The 22016-nt window shown below is 32.4% G+C and overlaps 3 protein-coding genes across 12 annotated transcripts; 2 read left to right on the top strand and 1 right to left on the bottom strand.

The window, feature by feature from the left end:
- Positions 1-537: 537 nt before the first annotated feature.
- Positions 538-4658, bottom strand: LOC100820417 (metal-nicotianamine transporter YSL3). 4 transcript variants are annotated; one of them, XM_006581605.4, is made up of 8 exons: positions 4074-4658; positions 3323-3770; positions 3062-3234; positions 2768-2865; positions 2519-2653; positions 2236-2425; positions 2032-2146; positions 538-1679 (listed from the first exon to the last, which is right to left on the bottom strand). In XM_006581605.4, exons 2-8 carry the CDS (start codon positions 3702-3704, stop codon positions 742-744), a joined length of 2031 nt encoding a protein of 676 aa, XP_006581668.1. In that variant the 5' UTR covers positions 3705-3770; positions 4074-4658; the 3' UTR covers positions 538-741. The 4 variants fall into 4 exon arrangements, with proteins under 4 accessions (XP_006581668.1, XP_006581667.1, XP_040872378.1 ...); XM_006581604.4 differs by having other exon boundaries at positions 3323-3717; XM_041016444.1 differs by having other exon boundaries at positions 538-1673; positions 3323-3717.
- A 4929-nt stretch (positions 4659-9587) lies between these two features.
- LOC100789213 (zinc finger HIT domain-containing protein 2) lies at positions 9588-11938 on the top strand. Of its 3 annotated transcripts, none has more exons than XM_006581603.4 (4): positions 9588-9862; positions 10001-10145; positions 10755-10796; positions 10937-11938. In XM_006581603.4, exons 1-4 carry the CDS (start codon positions 9716-9718, stop codon positions 11803-11805), a joined length of 1203 nt encoding a protein of 400 aa, XP_006581666.1. In that variant the 5' UTR covers positions 9588-9715; the 3' UTR covers positions 11806-11938. The 3 variants fall into 3 exon arrangements, with proteins under 3 accessions (XP_006581666.1, XP_003526735.1, XP_014631888.1); XM_003526687.5 differs by having other exon boundaries at positions 10746-10796; XM_014776402.3 differs by having other exon boundaries at positions 9724-9866; positions 10746-10796.
- A 3215-nt stretch (positions 11939-15153) lies between these two features.
- LOC100788677 (ATPase family AAA domain-containing protein 1-A-like) lies at positions 15154-19815 on the top strand. 5 transcript variants are annotated; one of them, XM_006580939.4, is made up of 6 exons: positions 15154-15533; positions 16497-16797; positions 17776-17934; positions 18100-18395; positions 18768-18891; positions 19593-19812. In XM_006580939.4, exons 1-6 carry the CDS (start codon positions 15336-15338, stop codon positions 19595-19597), a joined length of 1083 nt encoding a protein of 360 aa, XP_006581002.1. In that variant the 5' UTR covers positions 15154-15335; the 3' UTR covers positions 19598-19812.
- Positions 19816-22016: the final 2201 nt, after the last annotated feature.

Genomic DNA, 22016 nt, shown 5'->3' with positions numbered 1-22016 from the left:
TTTTAGAGTTAAATTAAATTTATTTATTTTTTATGTTATACCAATTTTAATATAATATATATTTTTTCTTGCTTACTATCATGTGAATTAATTAATTTGTTGGATATGTTCATTTTATCTAACATGTGATGTGATGAATATTTTCTTATGAAATGAAGTAGGAAAATTTATGAAGATATTATCTTATAATTTTTGGTAGGAAGTTTTTCCATTTAATATTTAAGGTTTTTTTGGCATTTGAAAATATTTTTTTATTAGCATTACAAATCTATATATTTTCTAACTAATGAAAAACTAAATTTTAAATTTATCTTTATGAAAATTAGTAATATTGTATATATCATCATTTTTTTGAAAACATATTTGATCAATTTAATCCTTTAAAATATTCATAAGGACGCATGTATACTTTTTATTATATATTCACGAGAAAGATGTGTAAACGTTGTATGACGCACGGGTGCACACACTATGCTACAAATTTGAATATGTTAACTCTTTTAAAGTCTTTACCCTTTTGTGTAGAGAGATGGAATGTGCGCTCAAATTGATTACTTTCTCTAATCAACAAGTATGTCAAAATATTTACATGTCGTTCAAGATTCTCTAAGAGCAGAATCTTTATGAATGAAATTGCTAATAAGCAAGCCTCCTACGACATTATGCCCATAATAATGAACGTAGGTACTAAGTTGACTGCATCTATCTATATATTTGAATGTTATTGTGAACTTCTAAGTTCTAACTGGCACTGGCTGACAGGAAGCTCATGCAGATCGGGGGACGAATTTTCAACAAAGCAAGAATGGATGAAGGGAGAATCCATAATCCATCTCCACAAATCAAACCAGAAGCAACTGCAGGGACCATCAAACCAGCCTCATTTCTGTTAAGTGTGTGCCACAAAAACACAACCAAACTACCCATGCACATGTCAATGGCAAAGTAACCACCAACTAGGAAGGGGACAGCCATTGCCATTGGAAGTGGAATCCATTTCCCAATCTTTTTGGGGCCAAGATCTCTGACCAAGTTGGCCGCTATGGCAAATGTGAAAAATCCGTAACAAAGCTGCAAGCAATGATGGGGAAGGGCAGAAAAGCCTTCCACACCAAGAATTGCCATGTTTCTATATATGATGGCATACGGAGCCTTGTAGTCCCCATCTGGGTTCCCCACATCAAAAGCCTTGTAAAAAAGGAAGAATGTGAGAGGAGCAACTACACAACCTATTGCTGTCCCAATTGCTTGGCTTAGAAGCATCGAACGAGGGGAAGTGAAAGTGAGATGGCCAGTCTTGAAATCATGCATCAAATCAGATGAAATTGAAACAATGGATTTTATCAGGCCACACCCCACAAGTCCAGCAACTACACCATCATTTTTTCCGGCCAAGGCTGAAAGCACAAAGAGAGCCACTTTCCCATAGTTATAGGCCATGTTCATGTCGGTTAAACCTGCACCATAAGCATTGCAGAAGCCAAGAGAGGGTGCGAAAAGATAGGCAAACACCACGTAATACCACTTCAACTGTGGGAACATCAAAGGGATTACAATGATAGAAACGATGGAGAATAATATGTATCCAGTACATGCCAACCATATAGGAATGCTTTCTCTTGCAAACACTTCATTCCGTCTAAGATCATCAAGAGGGAGTGGTTTCTGGTTATCTGAAACTACAGTAACAAAATAAAATTAGATTTTACTGACAAATGCAAGATCACTGATATCATAAACCACTCTATATTAGAACATTTCTAGTTTGCTAAATACCAAATGCAGCTTTATACCAAATCTGAAAGGCTATATTACATGCATTGACACAGAACAAGTGTAAATTTATTCATTTAGTTATGTGCTGTTGATTTTGTTTCTTTTTCTTCTTTTGTTGGTGGTCTGTTGAGACATTGATAGCAATTTTTATTACATGGGAAAAAGAAAGCTGAGATTGGTAAGACTTGAGAGTATGTGGAGGATTTGACTGACATCCCCGTGAGCTGGAAAAGTTATGAGGCCATTTATACTTACATGTTTCGGGGTTCTTCCTTTTCACGGTGGCATGAATATTCGTGGCAGTGAAATAGAGGACTTTGACAAAATTGTAAAGCCCATCACCAAGAATCAAAGCAATAGAAATAAAAACCTGCAGCAAGAAAAAGAAAAAATCAAGGCAAGAACTAAAATAAATAATATAGCTGTCATAGAATCCTTTAATTCTAACAAAATTTAGACCTTATAACCATTAAGACTCTTCATGCTACTTTCTGGTATGCTTGCAGGAAACCATTCCCCTTTTAGTCCCCTGATTAAGGGCCACATAATGCCCCATGAAATCACAGCACCAAGAAGCAATGATAAATTTACAAGATGGGAACAAATCATTCCTGCTCCGACATAAGTCATGCTGAAATCAAAATAAAATCTGCCAAATTGAAACACTTTGATCAGTAAAGATAGACCCGTTATTTAAGGGTTCAGAGACTATTGATAGTTGAATAAAGACTAAGGAACATACGAGTTTTTCCATGCTTTCAATCCAAAAGTGGGAAACTGAACAAATCCACAGTTATCTCCACCCGAATAAAACCATTGAAAGAAAGCCCAGAGGAAACTGGCTGAGAAGAATTTCAAGAAACCATGAACCTGCTTCCTGAAAAATAAGTTGAACTAGTTTGAGCTCCTATAAGCATTCACCTTATTTAACTTGAAAACACACACACACACACAAAAAAAAAAAACAGGGAAAAACAGAACATGTTCATACTTGGCCATCACATCTCCTTTAGGAGTATGGAACCCGTTAATAAGAACAGCAGTAGCAGTTCCACTTGGATAAGTTAATTTGTAGTCTATTATCATAATCTGTTAAACAACATAAACTTCATCAGCAACACCACTCAAGTCAAGCATAACCAAAATCCTTGAAAATGAAACCATCACTTATACTGTAAATTACTAAACAACAAAACATAGAGAATAACAACATTTGAACAATCAATTGTACAGAATGACCCGTGTCGTGCGAAACATCATATAACTCACTAATAAAATGAAATACCTTTCGAATGGGAACCAACGCCAACAATCCAACAAAGCTGGTCACAAAGAGAAAGGCTGTCATCCATCCAATTCCAGGCTCCTTGGTACTACCCGGATTATTCCCCTCTGTGCCAACCCCTGCTTGCTCATAAGTCCTCCTATTCAAACCCAGGAGATAAGAACCGAAACCACCTACAATTACACAAGCTCGGCTCAATGAACACACTATCATTTACACAAACTCAAGTTGAAAGAATTAAATTCAGAAAAAGACCCCCACCTCCTACCGCGATGCTATAGCAAGCGACCGCGCAAGTCTGGATGATGGTGTTCTCCTGTCTAGTGAACGGAGTCGAAACAATCTTGGCCTTTGCAAGAACCTTAGTCCAAGCTCTAATGAGCACAAAGCCAAGGAGAGCAGCTGAGACATTGAGATTGGGGACTAACCCAGTTGTGAGGTTCAGCTTCATCACAATCACACTATAAATTATCCCAATCAGGAAGCTAGCTACTAGCCCCCGAAGTGTAATCTGTCTTATCCATGGTGCTATTCTGCTCACATCCTCAGGCACAATTGGAGCCTCTTCAATGTCCTCTCTTCCGAGATTCTCAATCTCTTTGAGTTCTTCGTCGCTTACGGTACTAGTTCCCATTGGATTCATCAAATCCTAACCCCTGAGTGAATGATCAATCATCACAATTAAAATAAGACGAGCAGCACTCTATCACTGAGAGAAAGAGAGAGAAGAAAAAAACAATATTCAATGATGATCAAATAAACAATTTTATTACAGGATCATAATTCTAATAAAAGTAATAGGAGACAATCAGAAAGCTATTTATCAAACAGATAATAACAAAAAGTATATATAGAAAGATAGGTGGACGGTTTGTATGAGAAAGAAAGAGAAGAAAAAGGGAATCAGAATCCGATTCTAAAAAGGTTCAGACTTGAGAGATTTTATGCCACGTAAGGTAATAATAGGCAGTGATTAATGAAAGATGAAACCCGGTCAAATATATTTACTTGCCTGAGTTAAGTTGTGTCTCAAATTTCAATGATGGAGAAGAATTGAATCTCGGTGACAGGGACAAAGGCTTCAATTCAAGAATTCAATTCTCCACCGCTGAGAGAATGGACTAAAGTGTGCTTGCAGGTTCGAGCGACAAAAAACGATGACGTAACGGAGATGATAAAAAGAGGTAAAGATTGTGATATCGGAAATCTAGCGGAGAACGCAGAGGAGTGAGGCAAAGATTCTACGCAGCGAAAGGGGGAATTTATATTTGGCATTGTTGCGACCAAACGCAAACCTTACAAGGCACTTTCCCTGTCCCTGGCTGCATGTAGTACATCGTAGTGGTGTGGTGTTGTACTACAAATGATGATTTTTTGTTGTACTAAACTTTCTTAAAAGTCTTTAACAGGCTTCTACTCTTCCAAATAAGCTGCCCAGCTCCACGAAAAATAAAAAATAAAAATTGGCGTTGACTAAGATTCAGAGTGGGAGCTGTTGAAAGTGGGTGCCTGGTCTTGGTGTTTGTTCAGTTGTTGCTGGCTTGAAACTTATCAAAAAAAGTAGTATGGTGTTTTGTTGGATTCTGTGTGAATGAAGGCGTGTGGCGTAAACATGTGAGGAGAGTGGAATTAATGTGGAGCCAGGGAGACACACTCCTTGATGGGTCAACCAACTACAAAAAAAGAATCTTCTTAATTAATGTTCTAAGAATGTTGATTTAGAAATTAAAAAAAAATAATGTGTAAATTATAAAATTGGTGGAGAATGTAATTTTATGCCCCCTAATATGAAAAAAATATATTATTAATTTTTTGATTCATATCTATATCTTTAAGGCACTTATTAGTATTTATTTAAAAAAAATGATAATTTGAAAAGTAAAGAATTCAAGGATGGCTTGATTGCCTTGCATTGCATTGATAAGGAAATGGACCTGAGGCCAAGGGTTGGTGGGACCCACAGATAGTGACGAGTTTACATTCTGGATCTGCTGAAGGGGCACTTGGTTTTTAACCGCGCCTTTGTTGCGGAACATGCACATGGGCAAGGCAACACTGCAAGCAACGTGCACGACACTTGTTGTCCAAATGCATAAAATCAATTCATCTCTGTCAGTCTCACTCATGTTGCAAACTAAATTTTGTCCTTGGAATTATGCTAGATATGTGTTTCAAAAGAATTCAAATATATAAGTGATACTTACATAATTATATTCCACTATTAAAATATTTTACACTAATTGCAAATCCGGTATTTATTAAATTTTATGATAATTACCAAACTTTTTTTTATGAAAAACTTTTATAGTAGTACACCTTTATTAAATTCTTTAAAAAAATTGGTTCCATTCTTTGTCTGGACGTATGCGGAGAGAGAAATTGGTTGCATTCTTCACGCTGATTTTCTCTCCTTACAAATAGAGAATTGATACATTCCTTTCCCCCTTAATAATAAAACGTTTATATCTGTGATTTCTTCATCGATTTATACTCCAATCAAACACAGATGTAGGCAACCAAAAATACGCGTAATGGATAGGCCTAACCTATATTTGGAAAGGCATTTTGTGAAAAGCTAATTCAGTTTTTTTCTTTCAAATTAAACTCGTTTTCTCCTTAAAAAATGTTAGGCGGTTAGACCAAGTACTAAAAAATATAACTTTTACATCAAATTGATTATTTTGTGATAAATTTTAATATAAACATAATTTAAGGTAAAGGAATTTCAAACATAAATCATTTCACTTTAAAATTGTAATCATTCAAAACCAAATTTATAAAATACTTATCCAAATACACACTAAAACAAGGAAAAATAAAATGGAGTAATTTGTTATGAGATAATCTTATATAAACCATTCTTAAAATTAAAACACAGAGTATGTGACAATTTAAAATAATTATGTGATTGTTAATGTAACAATTTTTATTTTCAACCATAGTAGTTAATAGGTTTCATTCCTTGCCTAATAAATCTAACATTTTTCAATTTAATTATAAAGAACTTGTGGAAAATAATTCCTCATAATTTACTAGCTAGTATTTCTCTAGTCAAGCTTTATCCTTCACATTCTTCTATAAATATAACTCGTTCATTTAATAGATACCGTGAATAATTTTTGTAGAAGTATTGGTATATTATTATTAAATAAACTCGGTGATCTCGTAAGTGGTCCAAGGGATGGTGGAGTTGAGAAGTTAATTTGATTTTCTTTGCTTCACTGATCAATTTGAATATCTTTTTTGTCTTGTCGACCGATATGTGTAGTTAACAAAAACCTAGCTGCTTCGTTTTTACCTAGGTTTGGTTTTGTTGTTTGGTTGTGTTCTTTGAAGATGCTAGTTTTTACTACTTTTTAGTAATTACTAGCTAGTGTGTTGCCACAACACAACAGAACCATGACAGAAAACAAAAGAAAGATGCATTACAAGTATAAGGCATCCAGCTACGAGCACGTTGTTGCTGATTAAAATTATGGTCAAGTTTACTGTGTGATTGTGTCAGCCAGTCGCTTTTTCAGTCGATCTTTTTTTTTTTTTAATGAAAAAGACTTAAGTTTAGGTAAGTAGAATATGAGGTTCATTTAGATTAAGATAAAAGCTTAAGGTTTAAAAAATATTACTCACTTTTCAGGTTCAAAAAACTAGAGGTCTTCACATCAGTAATAAGATTTGATATCTCATATTATCATGAGATGTGAATATGAATTTTATCAACTACTGTATCAACTTAACGAGATTTTAAAATCACGTCGAGAAATATTCAATTTCTTGATATACTTATTTATTTAAGTCTTTTTCTCTACTTAATACGAGGTTTCGACATTTTATTTGGTTTTTTTTTATATCAAAAGATGAAGAAATCTAAAATTATACTTGAATACAAATACCTTGGTGTAATAATTTGTGCCTTGCACATGTGTTAAGTTTATAGTTTATAATTTATATTTTTAAAGTATTTTTCAATCATTATTAAATTTTATATATAAGTATATAATAGTATATATGCATATAAATATTTAAAAGATATATAACATATTTAAAAATATTAATATATATCTTGTATTAATTTGATTTACATAAATATTTGTTTCCAAAAATATAATCTTTAAAAATATATTTGCATTTGTATATAATTTAGATTTAGATTTAAATACATACAAAATTTAAAAAACAAATGTTAACAATCAAAAATATATAATTTTATAATTATTAGTTTAAAAAAAATGCTTTCATTTACAAATATCAGTAAATAATATAAAACTCTTTGTGTCGTCATCCTTTGCATTGTTTTTTCAAGCATTGTCAAAGAATACCAATATCATTACTTATAGAAAACCTAACAAAAACCCTCGTTGCCATAGTCTTTGTCACCAAATGGCGCTTTCGCTCCACCTCGTCACTATGGTAAGGGCCTCTTTGTTCTCTTTTTGTTCATTCCTTTAGATTTTTGTTTTTTCAATATTGACTTGTTTAAACTTATGATTGATTATGGTTGTAACTTAAATCTATGTTAGTTTTAATAAATTTGTGGCACAACCCACACTCAGTCTATCACTTCCTCTCACGCTCACTAAATTTGTTCCCACTTATTTGTATTTTCAACATATTTTAATTAGATAACACTAATATTTAAATATCCTAAAACAAAAATGATAACTAGGTTAATAGTTTTCACATGAATGAATATGAATTAGAATCAAGAAATACATAAGCATATATTTTTATCTATTTTTAACATATTTTAATTGGATTGCACTTGTATTACATTTGTTATGCTAACATGCTTTCATGCTATATCATGTTTTTTTAAAAGTTAATTGTCTAATACAATGTTGACCAAAGTTGTTCTTTTTTATAGCTAGTTCCAAGCTATGTCTACTTTGCACATTGTATTGAATATGTTTTCATATTAAGACCATTGAAGCAAACATTCAATATCTGATTTAGTTTTTATCCACCTTTGGCAATTGATTGTTGTGTCAATATCTTAAATAGTGGTAACTTATAACAAACATTATTGACTGACTTTGGTTATAGGATCTTCTCTTATCGAGTTGTATACTTTATTTCATTTCTAGGGAGTAATATATCACATGTGATATTGTTCTTCTTCTTGTGGATGTATATAGTAAATATGTTGTCTGCTAATGATATCTATCTGTTGGGACAAACTCTCAATATGTGGTTTAATTTATATGCACCTTTGCATATGCCATATTCAATTCAATTCAATTTTTTTGCCCTAAATTTAGCATGTGTTGAAATATGGAATGCTAAAAGTATGGAAATTCATAGAAACTGACAAATTCGTCTTCGAAATATGGAAATTCAAATTTTAGTTTCTTAAAGTGAAAGCCTACGTGGTACAAAAGGATAAAAATGTCACAAAAATGATTGTCAACATGGTTACTGAGTAGATTGGACCAAAATGTTAATAAGTTTTCATTGGACTAAAATGTTATTAAATTTCCATTGGACTAATTTGTCAGACCCCAAATTTTATTTCATTCAAGGGCAAAATATAATTTGATTTTCATCTTCCTCCTTTTTTTAATCGTTACAAGCATAACAATACATAAACACTTTAAAAAATAGGAAAACAAACATAAGTTAAAACAAATAAAATAATGAACATAATATTGATTAATAAGCATAATCTATTTGTTGATTTGAATTTTTTAATGTGACAGTATTTTATCCAAAATATGAGACTCAAACAAAAATACACAACCATTAGGTTAATTCTTACAAAAAATAAGACTCAACTTGATTTTGTCAACACATAATGTTGTCATAATAGAAATTTCAGAGTAATAAATAGATTATGTTTATTAATCAATATTATGATTATTATTATATTTGTTCTAACTTATACTTGTTTTCCTATTTTTTAAAGTGTTTATGTAATGTTTATGCTTACAATGATAAAAAAAGGGGAAAAACGAATATTAAATTATATTTTATCCTTAAGCGAAATAAAATTTTGGATCAGACAAATTAGTCTAATGAAAACTTAAAAGACATTTTTTTTCAATCTATTCAACATTCATGTTGATAATCATTTTTGTGACATTTTTGTCACTCTGTGTAACGTAGTAGACTCTTTTATTAACGGTAACAAACAAAAATTAAAAGATGCATAAATTTGTAATACTTTTTTCACTTTCAGAGACTAAAATTTGAATTTTCATTTTTGGAGGATAAATTTGTCAACACATTACATATTTAAAGACGAAAATAACCATTTACCTACAAACTAATTACCACATTATATAAAATAAAAACCTATTTAAAAAATCAGTGATTTAACTGATTAATATAATAAAAACATATTACTCACTATAGTCACATTAAATTATGATAATTAAATATAATAATATATCTTTATGGATTAGAAAGAAATAGGGGAAAAGTGACGAATATGAGTAAGAAAAGAATAAATATGTGAATTTTGAAGTGAGATACGTGGCACGATCAGGAGCATCTACATAATCGAACGGTTGAAATCATTTTAAGTTGAGCTCAGGTTGGTCCTAAAACGGGTTGCATATACTATCGCCGACCTTTCTAGCTCCTTCCAAGTCTCCGCCTCTCCTTCCATTCCAACAGATTGAAGAAGCCAATTCGTGTATTCTTCTTCTGCTTTGGAACATGGCTGATAGTATTGTTACCTCCAGCAATTCTTCTACGTCCTCGCTGAACCCTACTCGGATAATCTGTCACGTATGTCAGAAGCAGTTTTCCCAGTACACGTGTCCTCGATGCAATTCGCGATACTGCTCCCTCCAATGTTACAAAGTAAGTAAGTGCACTTGTAATTGCCTATTTGTGTTGGTATGTTCAATTTGATATGTTTTTAATTATTGGCTGTTGCTCACATGCTTTTTCTGCTTACTGTTGTGAATTTTGATCATTTTCGTGTTGTAATCTTGACAGTCTCATAGTCTCCGTTGCACTGAATCCTTCATGAAAGAAAATGTAGTTCAGGAACTTCACCAAATGCAGCCCGATGAACAAACTAAAAATAAGATGTTGGACATACTGAAAAGATTTCATTCACAAGAGGAAATGGATGAGAATTGTAAGTAACCCATGTTTTCCTTTGCTTTCAGATGTTGTAATTTTCATTGCCATGTTGGGATATCGCTTGTTGTTTGGTTTGTTTGTTTTCTTTCTAAAATACAATAAGTAGTTTTATTAGGAAAAGAATGCCCAATAGTTGGCTTCAAAAGAATCTTCAATAATGGAGTATGGCTGCCACTTTTTTCATAGAAGATAGAATGAGAAAATTGACTAAGAAAAGAAGGAACAACTGTAGAGAGTTAGAAGAATTCTTGCAAATTGTAATGGAAACAGAAAGATGCCAATCTGTTCCTCCTTCCCTAGTCCCTACCCAGGTCACCTGCTATGTAACCAAAAAACACCAGAAAAGGAAAGGAACAAGAACCTGCAAAATTGATGAACAGTCTATGGAGCACTGAGTTAATAGGATTCTGTGATTACTGAAGCTCATCATGGCTAGTCATTTAATGAATGTCAATAAATTTTCATATCAGAAGTTCACTCTTATTGTTTCGTGTTGATTGCTTTAGAAGATTTGTTGATGTAGTAATTGTTAATTCATGAGTTATTCAAAGTACTGCTGGAGAAGGGAGCTAAACTTCTATCCTTATTGCCTTAGCTTTTGCAGATTCAACTTTATCCGAGGAGACAATGGAAAATTTTTTGTCTGGTATGTTCCTATTTAATGGTGCTTATTATTTGTTGCAACTTGCATGTGTTTTCTGATTGCTCTGCCTGTACCAGTAAAACTGGTTTTATGTCCATCTCACCATAGAGGGTAAGGCTGATTTGATTTTCATCTTCTTATAGGACAGGAAATCAGCTTTGATGATTTATCACTTGAAGAAAAGAAACGGTTTCACAGAGCAATTGCTTATGGGGAACTGAGCAAGATGATCAAACCATGGGATCCATGGTGGTCAAAGCCTTCTGCCAGAAACATCTGTCTCAGTAAGGAAGGAACTCAGCTTGTTCAACCTCTTCCAGATCAGGAATTGCTAGATGATGATATTGGAAGTGATGAATTCAGCAAAGTTCCTCTTGGGCCTGAAACTCCACTTCCTCCTCTAAGCAGGCTTAGTTCCAAGGAGCCATCACCCCTTTTAACAGTTCACCTAGTCGATATTCTGTATAGCTATTGCTTCACTCTTCGTCTCTACAATGGAGATTGGAGGTCAGATGCCTTAGGGTCAGTCATGGTTGTATTGAGCGTGTCCTCGGTGTTGGGTCAAGGTGCACAGCCGGAGACAGTACTAGAAGCCCTTTCTCATTGCTTGGAGCAGGTATGCTGTCCAGCTTACAGACACATTGGAGGATTGCAATTTGGTTTGGGTGTCATTGATGATGTGATCAGTCTGCTTGGTTTGGGAACTCCTGCATTGGTTTGTGCACTTTGTGATATGCATCGGTGGATTCAAGAAGGCGAAAAGGAGGCCAAATCAGAAAGGCCAAGAAAGTCACAGAGAGGTGGGACTAGAAGTGCTATTAAGCTGGCAGAAAGGAAGATATATTTCATCATGTGTTGGGTTCGTGAGCAGCCAGAGGAAGTCTGGTCTTCTTTAGCAGCCATTGCAAGAGCAGAAAAGACATCGGCCATGGAATTTCAACAGAGCAATAGATCTGAAGATTTGAACAATAAGGCAGAGGCCAAAGGCAAAAGTTTAATTCAGGAGATTTAATGATTTACGTAGACTGCTGCCCCTTACTGTTGACCATATTTATTTTAGTCTTAGAATATATGTAGACTGAAAATGGTTGTTCTCAAAGCTGTTGTAAATGTACTTTTACATATAGAAATCCTTATTGACGAGATATTCAATCTGGGTAGTATTTTTTAGTGAAAAAAAGTGTTAGTTGGAGTGATATTGATAACATATGAGAGTAGTCGATATTACGAGGTGCTTTTTCCTATAAAATTTTATAAGAAAGTCTAGCATCATATTATGATATTTTTCATTTGAAATGTGGATTTATCAGGATGAGGTCATGTTGAATAGGCTAAGATGTATTCTTTATGAATTTAATAAGTCAAGCTGTTATCCAAAGTGGCCACACCAATGATCATTGTATGCGATTCAACGTCAGACTCAGTATTTAATCAAACAAGTTATGTTAGACTGTTACAGCAGCTGGTGTGATAGGGTGATGAATCAGCAAGGGTCATTCCCAGGTTTTTATTATTACTGACAACAATCTCCTACCTTTAGTCCTTCTTCCTTACATTCTCTTTTAGAGAGTGAAAGATAAGGTTTATTGGAACCAAAGATGTAAAATTGTACTTATTAAACTGTATTAATGGCGTTTACTATTATGGAAGAGTGGAACGACCTCTCTTGAGCACGAGAAGACGTTGTCCGTTTTGTTTAACAAGTTTTTTGTCCAAGAAAAAACTCACAGTAGGTATTGCAAAGAAAAACTAGAAAGAGAGAGAGAGAGAAAATAGGAAGATGATCAAACTCATGTACTCAAAAATTGTGTTTTACAACTTAATTAATTGATTTGATTTGATGAAATGAATATTATCCTTAATTTTTTATTGAATTGACATCACTTGTATGTATTCTTACAAATCCTCTCATTTACATTGGCCCATACCAAAGAATCTAAAAGCTAAAAGACACAAAGTCCAGCATCTAGATTGAATGATTGTGATGATAACTAACATAATTTGAATATATACTTTCATCTCGAGATCTCATGTCAACCTAAGGGTACGTTTAGCAGTAGAAAAGTTTTTTTTTTTTTTTTATGTTTTGTGAAAATAAATAAAATTTGTTTAATTAATCATTGAGAATTTTTAAATAATTTTTTTAAGAATTAAATAGTTATACATATTTTTATCAATTATTTTAATTATTTATTATATTATATAATTTAATAAAAAATAATATGATATTGTCACTCTATTAAAAGAAAAATTAAATTTGAAAAAATAAAACTCTCTCTTTATGAGAAAATTTTTGTGCAAAACTAATTAAAAAATATTTTTCAGAAAAAAATTCTTTCTCCAGAATATTATTTTTTAAAAATATACATCAAACATGAAAATTAAATTTTTTAATCTATAATTTCTGAAAAATAAAAAATTTCTCTAGTATGAAACGCCCCCTAAAAAGTAAGTATTGAATAAAACTAATGAAGAAGTGGTCATAGAGCCATCGTCAATCACTTTTTTTTCCACTGTGATAGACTTTTTTGTATGTTTATTCAACATTAAATGTTCGTAAATCAAAGTTTTTTTTTTTTAGGAGGGCATTTGTAAATAGAAGTTGCCCGCTACACTTTGTGCAAAAAATTGCCCCACTATTAATACAATTGCATTAAAGAGAAGAAAAACTGCAAGAGTCTGAAAATTACCACTTCTCTGTCTAGTGTCCATATATATGATGACGTTCAGTTTCATAATTTTGTTTTACTTTTCACTTTTCAGTGAGTATTAAAAATGCACTATAATTTACTAGTGCAAAAATATATGATGACGGTAGGTATAGCTGGACTTGAAAGTTAGTTGTATATGTAATTTATTGTAATTTATTTCGAAAGATGTAGATAATGTTAGAGTGATTTATAATAGTTAAAGAATAAAAATGTTTAGAAGAAATACAATAACAAATGAGATTATTTCATTTATAATAGTTATAGATGAGACAAAGATATGTATTGTTTTAAACAATTATCCCATCATAATCTATCAGATAAATTTATTAATTTTTAAAATAATTATTTTAAGTTGGATAATAATGTAAACTGTGTTTTACATTTAAATTATCAGTGTATAAATATTAAATTTTATAAAAATCAAAGTAAGGAAATTCTCATAACCTCCCTTTTTGTAATTTCTATATATATATATATAATGATTTTTTTAATATAATAATATATGAAATTATTATTTATGTTGTTGTTAGTTAATTCTCATAATTTATTTATATAATCTGATTTTTCAATTTTAAAAGTCATATCTTTATTAATTTAATTTTATATAATAAATAAAACTTTATTCTTGTCAATACAATTTTTTTTATCACATCCTATTCTTAACTATTTTATAATGGTGGTGATTTTATTTATATTTTAAAATTTACCAGATTAAAAAATGCATGTAAAATACATTAAAATCTTACTTGTGTGTTAAAATTTGTTTCATTTTCAGTTCAACTCTTCATTTTTGGACTTGTGCCAGTGTAGACGATCCAAATCATGAAAATGCCAACCCAAGTTTAAATTTAACAAGAATTGAAGGAATTTAAACTAAAGGAATTTAAATTAGCACACAAGTTAAAAGAGAAATGCATGAGTAATTAAAAGAGATAAGAATAGTCTAACTCCAAAAAATTAGACAAAATTCTCATGGAATAGGAGACGAAAGGAACAAGTAAGTTCAAATCAAAAAACAAATGAAGAAATCAAGAAACAAGTGAAAGAATCAGAGAAGAGACCAAGGAATTTAAACCAAAAGATAAGGAAGGAAGAATAAAAGTCTTAAGAGATAATTTGTTGATAACTAAGAATAATTGTATAAAAGAGATCGTTTATCTTTGTTAGAGAAGAGAATTTAATAACAAAATAAAATAAGAGAGTGAAAAGATACACAAAATTTCTTAGAATTAAATATTTAAAATGTGAAATTTGATTATTTTTATGGTTAATTAATCGTACTAGAGATTTCAAAAGAAATCACATGCAAAATAAAAAAAGAATATTTGAAAGAGATCAACCATCATCAACTTTGTGTGATATAGTTATCAATTAACCTTGACCTTTAAATATATAGTCAGAATTTTGATTATTGATTATTGCATATAGAAAAACATCCCTTGAAAAAAGTCAGTTCCTTCAATGAATTTATTTATCTTGAGAGATTAATCATTCAATTTCAAGCAAGGGATATTCGAATTAAAAAAAAAGAAAAGAAAAGAGATAAGCCAACCGTTGGGCCCGACATTAATTTCTGAAGCCAGCCCAACAAAAATGACAAGATCGGGTCGAGCCCAAGAAGCAATTCGTACGTTAAGTCACTCTTTGGTCATCCTCAACCCCAACCCCAAGCGTTGGGATTCTTAACCCTTATTTCTTCAGAACCCTCGCTCCTCGCCAGAAATTGTATTGCAGAGGAAAGACCGAGAAAAAAGAAGAAGGAATTTTGATGGTAAAGTAATATTCTAATTTCCAAAATTCGATTTTGTTGCCGAAGGAAGAAAAGAAGGAAATGGGAGGTTCATCGGATACGAAGCTCCTGCAAGACCTGTTGTTGTACGCAGCGAGCGCAGCGCTGAGTTGCTTGGTACTATTCGCGGGTTTGAGACACCTGGACCCTAATCGCGAAGCATCGAAGAAGGCTCTCGAGCACAAGAAAGAGATTGCAAAGCGTCTTGGTCGTCCCCTTATTCAGACTAACCCTTACGAGGTTGCTCTATTCTTTATGTCTCATATTTTTCATTTCCGGTGTCAGTAACATGTTTTTTTTTTCTTTTAACTTGTTACTTGTTCCAATCTTGCAAGTTGGTTTGTAATTTGTCAAACTTATTTGCTTATTGCTGAATGTCTCGGTAGGGGTACTTGTATGTAATTTGTCAATCTTGCAAGTTATAGGATTAGTATCTTTGTCTCTTCCTTTTTAACTATATCTTAGATGTGATTGGTTTCTGCAAAAAATTTCTTTTTCTACTTGTGCCTTTTCTTAGTGAATGACTAGTGTGTGATTGGAAAATACAAGAAAGGATGTTGTGTATTGTATTATAGTGTATTACTACCTCCGTTCCTATATATAAGAAACAAATGAGAACTTTGTATTATAGTATTACCCAGGTGGCCATATGTATAATTGCGTGAGTGCATGTGCACTTGTCTGCATGTTCTTCTGTGGCCTTCGCGAAGATGTTTAGGTTGGAACTATAATGATTCTTTAAAAGATGGAACAATATGCTTTTGAGCAGCTAAGCTCTAATGTTGACCTTAAATATAACTTCTGCTACTGTTATTGTCTTCCACTCTTCCTGGAGGATAAGGTTTGGTTGTTTTTTATGTATAGCGAGTACTAATGTGCTGATATTATCGTGTTTCTCACTTTCTCTTATATTTTGAAATCAATGGAATTTTGGCCAATTGTATTCTTGAAGAGATTGTTCAGTTTCTTATGGATTAATCTATTATGATTTCCTAATTTTGGCCAATTTCTTTGTTAAATTAAGAAATTAATTTAAACACAGAGCTCTATCAAAATAATCATAGAAATGAAGGACTAGATCCATTACACATCCTCTATATATATATATGGTCTTACTTTATTTTAAAAGTTAAAAATATTGGAACATAGTTAAGTATTTATCTTTTATTTCAATTTTTAATTTGTGCCCTTTATTGTGTACAGGATGTAATAGCCTGTGACGTTATAAATCCTGATCACATCAATGTGGAGTTCAACTCTATTGGGGGACTGGAAACAATCAAGCAAGCTTTGTTTGAGCTTGTTATTCTGCCTCTAAAAAGACCAGACTTGTTTTCACATGGCAAGCTTCTTGGACCACAAAAGGGGGTCCTGTTGTATGGACCGCCCGGCACTGGAAAAACCATGCTTGCCAAAGCTATTGCCAAGGAGTCCAGAGCAGTTTTTATTAACGTGAGAATATCAAACCTGATGAGCAAGTGGTTTGGGGATGCCCAAAAGCTTGGTAAGTGCACAATGTCTTTATGGCTACTTTTACAGTACACTGTAAAGCTATACTCTACCGTCTACAATACACTGTAGTATCTTCACCATTGAATTTTTGTGTGAATGTATGGATTATGTAATTATCTTGGTTCAATAGATTAAATTATCTTATACTCTTATGTTTTGATCCTTTCTTTTCATAAGGTCAACATGTACACAAAGATCTGATAATTTTTCCATAATTACTTTGAATCTACACAAAAGCTGGCAAACTGACTATTTAAACCGTTGTACATAATTTCCTTGGTATTTTGCCTATTTGAGTTGAATGTGTTACATTCTTGTTTCACTCATTGATAGAAGTGGTATCACAAGCAGTTGCAAGGTTCATTGTGCCTACCTTGATAAGATATGTTTAGAGCAGTTCCTATATTGTTTCTTTGGCTTGAAATTTATGATAGCACTATTATATACATTATAGTAGATTGGCCAGTAGGAGATAGGACAATTAAGAGCTTAGTTACAGGTAGTTTAAGCATCTTGTTTTAGTATTGATGATAATGAAGAGCTTGAAGTTTAAGCATCTTGTTTTAGTAAACTGTTCTTTGAAGATAACTAATGAGGATCTTTGGCGAAGAAATAGTTTAAGTTATTTTACTAGTAAAAAGTAGTAACAAATAAAGAGTAGTTAAACAATACAAAAGTTGATTTAGTAACTGATTTTTTAATCTTACAATCTCTTTCAGTTTTCAAATGAGCGAAATAATTACCCTATATGTTGTTGCTGGTTGAATTTGCCATCATATTCATTGATGAAGTGGATAGTGATTAGTGATAGGCCACCCCTGTATGTGTAATTATGCTTTCATTTTCCAAACCCGGCCTATATGATGTGAATTTGTATCTAATTTTGAATGTGCTTAATTATGTTTTATGTTCTTTTTCTTTGTTTGAAGTGTTTTTTTTCCTCTACTGTTAATATTCTGCTGCTCTGCAGTTGCTGCTGTATTTAGCTTGGCTTATAAGCTTCAGCCTGCCATCATATTCATTGATGAAGTAGACAGTTTTTTGGGTCAGCGTCGTGGAACAGATCACGAGGCTATGTTAAACATGAAAACTGAATTCATGGCTCTGTGGGATGGATTTACAACAGATCGTAAGTTTAACAGTTATCATATTTTATTTTGTTGCATAAATATTGAAAATAAGTTGCAAATAAGATAATGACAATTTTGATAGAGATTTAGTTGGTAACATAATGTTCTCAATTTATTTATATTTGAGTAGATTTGTTGATTGGGGTGACTTATTGTGTGTGTAGAGAATGCTCAAGTTATGGTTCTTGCAGCAACTAATCGTCCTTCAGAACTTGATGAAGCAATACTTCGGCGTCTTCCTCAAGCCTTTGAAATTGGAATTCCAGACCAAAGGGAGAGGGCTGAAATATTGAAGGTTGTCTTAAAGGGTGAGAGGGTTGAAGACAACATAGACTTTGGTCATATAGCTGGTTTGTGTGAGGGTTACACTGGTTCAGATCTATTTGATCTTTGCAAGAAAGCTGCCTATTTTCCTATTAGAGAACTACTGGATGAAGAGAAGAAAGGAAAACAATCTCATGTTAGTATATTTAAGTCATTCTCTTCTATTTTCTTCTCTGCCTCAATTTTTTTCATTTTCCCAATACTATGTTACCTACTGCTAAGTTGACTAGAATCCCAAATCAAATTCAGTTTCTGTTAACTAAAAAGGAACAAATCTATTGAGTATGTCTATTTTATTTAAAATTATTTTATGCACCCAATGTTATATTTGCATGTCTGAAAGTGACATCTTTTGTCAATGACAGCAATTAATGTGCAAGATCAATATGTGGCTGTGTTAGATATGATTTCATTAATAAGTCTTGTTAAAGAAACTGATTAGTCTTCTCGGTGGCTTTCTTATATAGTAAGTGCTACTAAGCTGTTTTGTTTATCTTTCTCATTTCAGGCCCCTAGACCTTTGTCCCAGTTAGATTTTGAGAAGGCCCTTGCTACTTCAAAGAAGACAAAGGTTGCTGCTAGTGAATACGGTGGATTCAGCCTTCAGTCACCTTCAAGATGGACAGTGCCTGGTGAGTCAGGTGATTCTCAGTTTCAAGCTGCAATCCATGAAATCTCTAAGCTTGTGGTTTCTCACATGATTAACCTCCAATCAGATTCCCAGGATCCTTAAAATGTTTGCTTTAGAGCATTCTTCTACTGTCATTTAGCCTAGTTCAGATTGTAACAGTGATTACATCCTTAGTTATACTAGTTATAGGAACATATATATATATATTATACATTGGTTATAAAATTGCCATTGTTGGCTATTGCATTATGTTCAGTATTTGATGCATCATTTCTGATGTTCCTTTTATGTCAAATTTTATCTCTGATTACCATTTGGGTAATGCAGAGATAATTTTGTTTTTCCACCTAACTTTGTATATTGTACTGTGATATAATGCTGTAAAATGACATAAAACGGTAGCTAATGTCTATTTCAGGTGTGAGAGACATCCACATTCAATGACATTGTATAATACTAACCGAACATATACAAAACAAGGGATAGAAAAAAAATCCATCTGGCCCAAGCAGTTAGGTGGACCCAATATCGAATTACGCATTCTGTTCTGTTCTGTTTAGCTTGTGGAAAAGGGAAAAACATGTCATTATTTGAATCAGCACTAAATTACTTAAAATTCATTGTTTGCTCGCTCTATTATGTGATTTAATCTATGATTAGTAGAATTGGATCAAACACTGACATGCCCAACAACTTTAACAGAGTAAAGCTTAAGACTCATCAAGATGATGCAGTGTGTCAAGTTGCCAACAGCCATCAATCATTGAGACCTCGGAGAAATAACTGCCATTGGATTGGGTTCGGCAGGGTTATAATTTTAAGCAGTGGGTCAGTTATCATCCTTATGTTTTTGTTGTCTTTATGATCCACCCGTATATGCTGATGATTAAATCAAACCCTTGAAAGTTGCGAGTTCTTCCCATCACATTCATTCATTATGTAGTTAGGACCACAAATTTGTTGTTTTTCCACTTTTAATGTTAAGAGGAAAAAAAAAAACTAGTGTCAAATGCCGTATAATTTAAGATAACGGAGTATTTAAGTATCAATTGTATCTCAAAGTAATTAATCTTTGGCTTTTGACGAGGAATAGCTAGATTTACCAAAAAAAAAAACAATGTGTTGGCGTACATGATTTATCACAATCCGAGAAGGAACATCTCTCTTTCTTTTCACAGATTTAGGTTTTCGGAAATGGAAGTGGCTATTTATTTCTGTTTGGAAATATCTCCGTCCTTGTCAAAGACCTGGGAGTCTAGTGGAGAGAAACACACAGGTTATTGGACACAAATGAAAAATAATATAGTACTGAAAGAGGCATGACAACTCTGTTTTTCTTCACCGATATGACAGTCTAGTTTATGGGGATTTCCGATCTTTTAATGGCCACAACCATTTTATAGGTTCTAATTTTTCAGGTAACAAAACTCGTGACGCTGACCCATTATATATGGTGTCGTTATTGATCCAAACATGCAATTGTCCCTATTGTTATTGCCATTTCCCCGTCTTACAATAATAAGTGTCTTCCACAAAAATGAAATAAATGGTTTTTAAGGGTTCATATCGTTACAGCGATTGTCATGTGTCAAAAACCCCTGGCGGATTCGTCTAGATTGCACCAAATTTATTTATTTACCAAAAAAAATTCTTATCTTTTTAGGTTTTAAAAAGATGTGGAACTATTATAATCACAGCGTAACTATGATCAAATGACTCCATCAAAAAACACATTTCAATTTAACATTTTATACTATTTTTTGTTTGTTCAGTGAAGAACTGAGCACATCGGTATTGCAAAATGCAAGGAGTGGCTGTGAAGTCTTCAGTAGGTTGCAAGTTGCAACTATGCATCTTCATGAGCAGAGTGATTGCCTATGGTTGTGTCAGGAAGCAATTTTGTAGTTTGCCTGTTCCATTTTATTTTTCGCACATGACTAAGACCATGTTTGTATTTTCGTTGACACTATGGTAGCTTGAATCCAATACATTTTCAACACATAATAATAATGGATATGTTTCTACAGAAGTATGTTGGAGGCATCTCAAAGTTAACACAGATATGCACTAAATTGCTTTTGAATTTAATAAATATGTTGTTTGAATTTACTATGTCCTATAACGGGTTAATGAGAAAGCAAATTAGTGATATCGATAAGTAAACGACCAACTAATTGTATGCCATTCGTAGAATTGGGCTATTGTTATAATCAATTACAGTTGGTGGCGGTTGAATGTTGAAACTATTTTTCTCCTGACTAGCCAACCTTCAAAATCAAAGGAGACAATTAAACGTACCTTTGAATGCAATTTTATATAATGTTTTTCTTCAATTATTCTCCTCACATTACCTTTGATTCTAGACGAATTCTACAGTTGTACACGTTTATTTATTATGGTGGCAAATCATCATGAGCCAATGGGTATCTTGAAATAAACGAATTCCATTACGACGGGCAATTGTATTTCCGTTCAAAAACGAATTAGTTGACACATTGATCTTCACTAAATAAAAACGAACAATTATATTTTTATACACAATCATAGACGTAAAATTAGCTATTATAAAGAAATGTACATTTTAATGTGAGATTTTCGTACGTTTAAGTTGCGTAAAATCCTGTATTTCTATTTCATTTTACAAATACTAGATTAATTATCCGTGGCATGTACGAAAATTATGAATCACGCACGTATTTATAAAATAATTGCTGTGGATATAATTTTTGTGTAAAATTTTAACTTCCACTAATATGGTTGATAAATTATAATGTTATTATAGAGCACAAATATAACATGAATAGGGGCCAATTAAATTTGTATATATTTAGGAAAAGAATAAATAACTACAATTTTTTATGAGTTTCATTTATATGTTTTGTTAGTGCAAAAAATTACATTCTTAACTAATTAAAAATCATTGATATAACTTTTGAGGTATTTTTTTTTATAAAAGCCAACCAATTTAAGTACATATCAATTTGAGATAGAACGATAGCATAAATAATTTAAGTTGTCAGTACATAATTATTTACTCATAATATTATCAATATCTATAATTGGATGGAAAAATAAATATCATTTACACAATCCTTAGTTTTAAATGTTAGATCTATAATTAATGGG

The sequence above is a fragment of the Glycine max genome, chromosome 6, assembly GCF_000004515.6.
Source record: "Glycine max cultivar Williams 82 chromosome 6, Glycine_max_v4.0, whole genome shotgun sequence".
In the NCBI taxonomy this organism is placed as follows: Eukaryota; Viridiplantae; Streptophyta; class Magnoliopsida; order Fabales; family Fabaceae; genus Glycine; species Glycine max.
This window is presented reverse-complemented; position numbering and strand designations above follow the sequence as displayed.